General features: G+C 58.4%; 1 protein-coding gene across 1 annotated transcript; it reads right to left on the bottom strand.

The window, feature by feature from the left end:
* Positions 1-5,807: 5,807 nt before the first annotated feature.
* Positions 5,808-7,780, bottom strand: FNDC10 (fibronectin type III domain containing 10). The gene has a single exon (XM_032262088.1). It carries the CDS (start codon positions 7,764-7,766, stop codon positions 7,077-7,079), a length of 690 nt encoding a protein of 229 aa, XP_032117979.1. The 5' UTR covers positions 7,767-7,780; the 3' UTR covers positions 5,808-7,076.
* Between the last annotated feature and the right edge of the window lie 81 nt (positions 7,781-7,861).

Here is a 7,861-nt window from a genome sequence, read left to right on the forward strand (position 1 = left end):
CACAGACCAGACCAAAATTTGGGGAAAGCAGTTTGTATGGTGGGTTTATTATTTTTTTTAAAACCTTCCTTTTACCATTTTTCCCATTTCAAATGTGTTTGGGGTTGTGTATTCATGTTTTTCCACCTCTCCTTTCCCCCAGGAGTCTTGGTTTACAGAAGCCCCTCCGGAATGTCCCAGCCAGTAAAACCCCATCGCCAGTGCAGAAAACGAGGTGCCCCTACTATAGTGGATCCAGCCTTGGAGAGGTCTCTCCCTGCCTCAACACTTCTTCCCCCCAGACCCTGAGGGCCAGGACAATGTCTTTTTGCCTTCAGACTATGCAGAGCGAGAATAAGCTGGGTGTAGCAGTGGGCACCTGTAGTCCCAGCTACTCAGGAGGCTGAGTGGAATTGCCTGAGCCTGGGAGGTTGCAGTGAGCTGAGATTGCACCACTGCACTCCAGCCTGGCAACAGAGCCAGACTCTCCCAAAAAAAAAAAAAAAAAAAAAAAAGGAAATTATTTGCCCACCCAAAGTTATTTGCGATAGGTGAAGAATGGCCATAAGTTCCCTGTGGTTCCTTTCATCAAGACATATGGTCTGTTTCGCATCCCTTGAATCCGGTCAAACACTTGTGATTTCCTCTGACCAAAGGAGCTTAGCAGAACTGACAGTATCCCAGCCCCGGTTCCAGGCCCAAAACCCAAGAAACCTTGCAGTTTCTGCTCTCACTCTCTTGGAACCCTAAAGCTGAACCAGCCTGCTAGACAAGCCACATGGAAGAGAGCCAAGTCACCCCAACCAACAACCTGTCACCTGCCAGATAAGTCAGGCTGTCCTGGACCATTCAGGTGCAGCTGTGACAGCTGACCACAGCTCCGTGAGGGACCCCAGCCCAGATTGCCAACCCACAGAATTGTGGACAAATAAATGACCTGTTTTTAGCTGTCAACTTTTGGAGTGGTTTGTTACACAGCAGAGGCTAACTGATACACAATTCCTCATTTCTCTTCTGGTAATGAGATCCCACTTCCTTTTTTTCCCCCTTTTTAGATGTAGTCTTGCTCTGTCGCCCAGGCTGGAGTGCAGTGGCCTGATCCTGGCTCACTGAAACCTTTCACCTCCCAGGTTCAAGCAGCTCTTCTGCCTCAGTTGCCCAAGTAGCTGGGACTACAGGGGCTTGCCACCACACCCAGCTGATTTTTGTATTTTTAGTAGATTCGGGGTTTCACCATGTTGGCCAGGATGGTCTTTTTTTTTTTTTTGAGACAGAGTTTCGCTTTTGTTGCCCAGGCTGGAGTGCAATGGCGCGATCTTGGCTCACCACAACCTCTGTCTCCTGGGTTCAAGCAATTCTGCCTCAGCCTCCCTAGTAGCTGGGACTACAGGCGTGTGCCACCAGACCCAGCTAATTTTTGTATTTTTAGTAGAGACGGGGTTTCACCATGTTGACCAGGATGGTCTCGATCTCTTGACCTCGTGCTCCACCCGCCTCGGCCTCCGAAAGTGCTGGGATTACAGATACAAGCGATCGGACCCCACTGAGATCCCACTTTTTTTTTGAGACGGAGTCTCCCTGTATTGCCCAGGCTGGAGTGCAGTGGCATGATCTCAGCTCACTGAAACCTCCATCTCCCAGGCTGAAGCGATTCTCTGCCTCAGCCTCTTGAGAAGCTGGCATTACAGTTGCCCGCCACCATGTCCAGCTTTTTGGTATTTTTAGTAGAGACAGAGTCTCACCATCTTGGCCAGGCTGGTCTTGAACTTCTGACCTCATGATCCACCCACCTCGGCCTCCCCAAGTGCTGGGATTACAGGCGTGCACCACCGCTCAGCTCCGAGATCCCACTTTCACTTAGGGAGGCAGTGTGACAATCTCGGTAGATGGAACACAGTGGGTCTACTGAACCATGATAATTCTGTTCACTACTGTCTAGTGCCTACAGTCAGACCCTCCCACCAAGTGGAGAGAGAAGGCACCTCAGCTGTCCCTTCTGCATAGCCCAGCCTGCTGGAGGCCAGATGTGTCTTCTGGGCTCCTGGAAGTGGCAGTATTTGGGAAGTAGAAAAGTTCCTTTTCTTGTTAAAGAATAAGTGTGCTAATAACTCTTTGTGAAGCCCTATCCTATGTTAGACATGCTGTGCTTACAGGCACGTGGTACATTCTGTGTCCTTGTACTTTAACCAGGATATCTGTGCTAGACGTGCTCACAGGCATGTCCCAGCTCTCCATTGCTTTTACCTGTTTAGAAAAGTTTTAAGTTGTTAGCCAATCGGGTTTTAGTTTAGATTCTGAGGTCTGGCTCCAGTCAACGGAGAGTACACACAGCAGTAAGTACGACCCCAAATGCGTAAAGGATAAATTTGTGTGTTTTCCTTTGTTCATTGTACTCCCGTGACAAGATGGCTAGCGAGAGCACCTTCCTGCAGTTCAGGAAGTAAAAGTTGCGTTGCTCAAAGATCCTTTGTCTCAGTGCTCATTTTTCTTTGCAGCACGAGCCTCTGTGTCCAGCACAACAGGTACCACAGGGACTGCCACTGCAAGTCTGGTGTGGATGCCGCCGGGACCCCCTTAGGTCCGAGAGGGGGACTGGACCAGCTTGGCCAGAATGGCTCTTGCTGGAGCTACTGGTAGGCTCGTCCCAGTGGCAGCCCCCAAAGGAGTAGCAGCAGTCCCACCCTGGGCCCCTTTGACCCAGAGGACGCAGATGAGGCACATCGCCTGGGTCTCCAGGACCATGTTCCCACGGCTTTGCGCCTCAGCTGGACCCAGCATGGATGGCACCGCCACAGGAGCAGCTCAGTGGTACACTGTGCACCAGTAATCCAGAATGAGTGGACGCTCCCGCCCTGCCCACCACCGCAGGGCCTGGGACCCAAGGTGCCCTGCCCACATCCAGCCTGCCCCATGTTCCTGCACACAGCCCCGTTGCCCTCACCACTGCCCCAAAGCAGAACTTTTATGATAGAGATGCCTGTCTAACATAAAATTACTCTGAGCTCAAGATTGTGACTGGTTTAATCTGGAAGCCTACCCTTTTTTTTTCTGATACAGGGTCCCCCATGATTACCCAGGCTAGAGTGCAGTGGCACAAACACAGCTCACTGCAACCTCCGCCCCCTGGGTTCAAGCCATCCTCCCACCTCAGCCTCGTGAGCCACCGCACCTGGCCAACTATTGCATTTTTTGTAGAGACGGTCTTGGCGTGTTGCCCAGGCTGGACCCAAACTCCCGGGCTTGAGGGATCTCCTTGCCTCGACTTCCGAAAATGTTGGGGTTACAGGCCTGAGCCACTACACTTGGACAAACTTTTTTTTTTTTTAGATACGATCTGGCTTCGTTGCCCAGATTGGAGTGCAGTGCCATGATCATGACTCACAGCAGCCTCAAATTCCTGGGCTCAAGCAGTCCCTACCACATCAGCCTCCTCAGGGGCTGGGACCATTGGCGTAAGCCACCAGGCCCAGCCTGGAGCCTAACTTTATTTATTTAGAGACAGAGTGATCTCACTCTGCTGCCCAGGCTGGAGTGCAGTGGCGTGATCTTGGCCCACTGCAACCTCTGCCTCCCAGGGTCAAGAAATTCTCCTGCCTTAGCCTCCCAAGTAGCTGGGACTACAGGTATGCGCCTCCACGCTCAGCTAACTTTGGCATTTTTAGTAGAGATGGGGTTTCACCATGTTGGCCAGGATGGTCTCGAACTCCTGACCTCAAGCGATCTTCCAGCCTCAGCCTCCCAAAGTGCTGGGATTACAGGCGTGAGTCACTGCTCCTGGCAGAGCCTAACTTTAATAAACATTTCTCCTTTTCTTCCGGTATTTCAGTTCTTCAGTTAACTGTTCTGTCACCACAAGCCACTGATAGCCAAACTTAAATTTACATTTCCAAAATGTGTCTAGGGTTTTGGTTGCCACAGAGCTATTGTAATTTGTAAATCCAGTAATTTTAAAGCCCCTTGAATTTTTTTTTAATCTTGGCTAGAATGCCACAGCAGAGCGCTTTATCTCAACACAAGCAGAAACGGCAGCTCATTCACAGGAGGCAGGAAAAACAGACAGCTGGGGAAGCTCTACATGCAAATTCCAGACTGCAGGTTTTCTTGGAGAGGAGGAACAGTGGCCACAGATCTGAATTCTTCCTCCTGGGATCTGCCCATCAGCTGTTTTGTTGTTTTTTGTTTTTGGGATGGAGTTTTGCTCTTGTCTGTCTCCCAGGCTGGAGTGCAGTAGTGTGATCTCGGCTCACTGCAACCTCCGCCTCCTGCGTTCAAAGGAGTCTCCTGCCTCAGCCTCCCAAGTAGCTGGGATTACAGGTGCCTGCCACCACGCCCAGCTAATTTTTGTATTTTTAGTAGAGACGGGGTTTCACCATCTTGGCCAGGCTGGTCTCGAACTCCTGAGTTCAAGCGATCTGCTCGCCTTAGCCTCTCAAAGTGTTGGGATTACAGGCGTGAGCCACTGTGCCCGTACACTTAATTTTTAAAAAAATTTTTGGGCTTTGGGTCTAAAGGGCTGAGGGTCCTTTAGAATTCTCACCTCTACCTGGCCGGTCTGCAAGGCGGGTGCTCCTGCTGTTTCCACTCCACACGGAAGTGAGGAAATGGGGCGCCGAAAGGCTTTGAAGGACAGGCACAGATGAGCCAGGATGAAGCAGGTCCCTTCTGCTCCACATGGGAAAAGTGTCAGCTCCAATTATACCTCCAGGCACCAGTGAGAAAGGTCAGGTGGAGCTGTCCGCCCTCCAGCTCCACAGCATATGGCGGGTGCCACACTGAGCCATGGTCCACCCGCCTCCCCCACCCCAGTCTGAGCCACCAGTCAGAACAGCAGACAGCCACAGTCCAGAGAGAGCAGGGTGGGGAGAGACAGACACCCACTCCCAGAAGGGTGGCCAGCTGGGAACGAGCAGTCTGTGGGAGTGACCATGAGCTCAGATGCAGTCACCCCGGCAGGGACACCTGCTCCCAGGCCGAGGCTTGTCCCCTGGCCCCTGCAGGCTGCTCATCCACCTCTGCAAACCCTCAGCTGGACTCCTGGCCTGAGATGCCCCCAGAACTGAAAGGACAGGCCCGTGGCTGTAGCCGGTGTGAGCCCCAGCTCACAAACAAGCCAGAATCCCGCCGCAGGCCTGGGAGCCCCCAGAACTTCCCCGCCGCTCCCCAAGGAGCCATGTGTCTCCAGCTCCCTGGGCGCTGCCTTTGCTGGGTGAAGACATGGAAACACCCTTGCAGGTGGCCTGGGCTCACAGGGCAGAAGGTGGCTGGAAGGAGCCCCCACTCCCGCCAGGCTGTCTAGACACAGGGCTGCACCCCCTCCGGGGATGAGTCATCCTCAGAGCTGGGCTCCTCCTCCCCCTCCCCCGCCTGTTTTGCATCCTCAGGGTCACCCCTCTCTGCAGGTGACTCAAGGACAGCCTGGGAGAGGCTGTGGGGGAGGGAGAGTGGCATTCAGTACAGATACACACAGGAGCCCGGGGCTGTCCTCTGCCCACCGACCCCCGTCCCAGCCCTAGCTCTGCACAGGGAGGCCCTGGCAGGGAGGGGGCCCCTCTGGAGAGCCTAATTGCTGCTGTCACTGCTCAAGTGGGTCGCAGTGGGAATGTGTGATTTCTGAACACAGCACGTGCCACCTCCCCCACCCCCGCAGACACAGCTGGCCCAGGACAAGAACGTGCAGAGACAAGCCCCGGCCACCTGTCCGTGCTGCCAGGAGAGGGTTCTGGGCCAGCCCCCTGCCGGTATCCAAGGGCCCCAGGGGAGCTGGGAGAAGGGGAGTCCACCTTTTCCCTCCCGCCCACTTCCCAAGTAAACACACAGACAACACTTGGTCTGAGGATGATGGACATTTAGACACTGATGCCAGGTTTGCACCTGACCAGCGCCACGCAGGGGTGGGTGGCTCAGCAAAGACAGAGGTGGGCTGCAGGTGTCACGGGACACCAGCCGGGGCCGGGGGTGGCTGGGGTGAGAGTGGGTGTTTGGCCACAGTGACCAGGAGGGGCCAGGTCAAGTCCAGGTGGTCAGAGCCAGGGTCTCCAGGAGGGGAGGGCTGTGCCATACCCCTCACAGTGTCCAACGTCACCAGCGGGCGTCATAGAAAGCAACCTTGGCCAGAGACACGGGTATGCAGCAGGTGGGCAGGGTCAGCTTTGCTTCCACGGCGGGCAGCATTGCCCAGGCCAGATCCTGGCTCTCGAGCCCTGGGCGTGGTGCTGTCGGTCACACCATGGCCGCCGAGGCTGCCTGGGTCAGCTGAGGCTTGGGATCCAGGCAGCGGTGGAAGGCCGGGCTGCTCGAGGCTGGTACCTAACGTTCTGCACTGGGACCTGTGCTGACGGCGGCCGTCGATCCCCATTCCCACAGGAGGCCCTAGTCAGAGGCCGCACGCGGAAAAGGAAAAAGGCGCCTGGCCCTGGAGAACCACCAGCCGCCCCCGGTCAGCGGACACTCACCCCGGGGAACGTGGGCCAGGTCTTCCCACGCCACGGCTCCCGGCTCGTCGAACACCCTCAACGGGACAGAGCGCTGCAGGCCCTCACCTCATGCTTCCGCAACGCTGGAAGGGGGGTGTCTCTGAGGGGACGCAGGCCAGATGCATGGAGGGGCCGGCCAATCTCAGGGCCACAGACCCCCTTGGGCAGCAGCGGGTGCTGGCTCCTGCGGTGGGCCCGAGATACTAAGGCACGAAGCTAACCTAAGCCCGGTGGGGTGGGGCGGGGAGCACAGGCTCCGAGGGCTACGCCCCGGGCCTGCAAAGCACACAGTGACCGAGCAATGGCGACGGTCCGTCTCGGACAATTTGGCACAGGATGGAGGTGCGGGGTGATCCGGAGTGTCCATGGCTCTTGCTGGAAGGGGCGCCATGCCCTGGCCGCCTCCATGAAGGCCTCTGGATGCGGCGGGCACCGCAGCGCAGGCCCACGGGGCAATCTGGAGCCGGAGTGCCGGAGTCTGGGCGCGCGATGATGCCAAGGTGCTGCGGTCGTCGCCGGCAGGCCCTCCTCTGCAGGGATCTCAAGGAGGCGGCAGGAACGAGGACAGGAGAGCGGGCGGGGAACCTGGGAGCTCCGGCGCGCTCGGGCGGGCGGCCTCGCGCTTCAGGGGTGTCTGCGCAGGCCGGGGCGCGCGAGGGCCGGGCGCATGAGGTTCTCGGTGATGTAGGCCACCAGCAGGCAGATGACCACCAGCATGACGCAGATGGAGCCGCCCACCGCCGTCATGGCCACCACGATGTGCCGCATGCCGGCCGGCTCGGCGGTGAACTCCACGCACTCGGCGGGCTCGGCGGGCTCGGGAGGCTCCGGCGCGGGGGCGGCGGGCCCGGCGCGCAGCGGCAGCGGCTGCAGGCACAGGCGGTAGAGGACGCCGTCGTGCACGTCGGGCAGCAGGTAGTCGCGGCAGGAGGCCCCGAGCAGCACGCGCTCGCAGGGGAAGCGCGTGTAGGCGCCGCGCCACGAGCAGTTGAGCGCGAAGGCGCGCACGCGGCGCGCGGCGGCCGGGGCCAGGTGCCACTGCAGGAGGACGCTGTGGTTGCGCAGGACGCTGGCGCGCAGGGAGCGGCCGGCCGGGGCGTGCAGCGCGCAGCCCGGGGCCTGGCAGCGGAAGCCGCGCGCGGGGCTGCGGAAGCACAGGCGCCCGCCGCCCGCCTCGGGGCCCTCGGGCAGCACCTTGTAGGGGCACCAGGGCGCGTCGGCCGCCGGCTCCCAGCCCGGAGGCGTCGGGGCGGCGGCGGAGCAGGGCGGCGGCGCGCAGGCGGCCAGCAGCAGCAGCAGCGGCGGGGCGCGCATCCTGCGGCTGGGCCGGGCGCGGCGGGGCCCGGGGCGCGGCGCTGGGTCACGCGGGCCGCGCCGCCGCCGTCCCCGCTCCCCGCTCCCCGCTCCCC

This window comes from Sapajus apella, unplaced genomic scaffold, assembly GCF_009761245.1.
Source record: "Sapajus apella isolate SASKATOON/1434 unplaced genomic scaffold, GSC_monkey_1.0 scaffold127, whole genome shotgun sequence".
NCBI classification, from domain to species: Eukaryota; Metazoa; Chordata; class Mammalia; order Primates; family Cebidae; genus Sapajus; species Sapajus apella.

Bases quoted from the DNA above. Each gene is read 5' to 3' on its own strand.
- FNDC10 (XM_032262088.1), bottom strand. From the start codon at position 7,766: ATGCGCGCCCCGCCGCTGCTGCTGCTGCTGGCCGCCTGCGCGCCGCCG.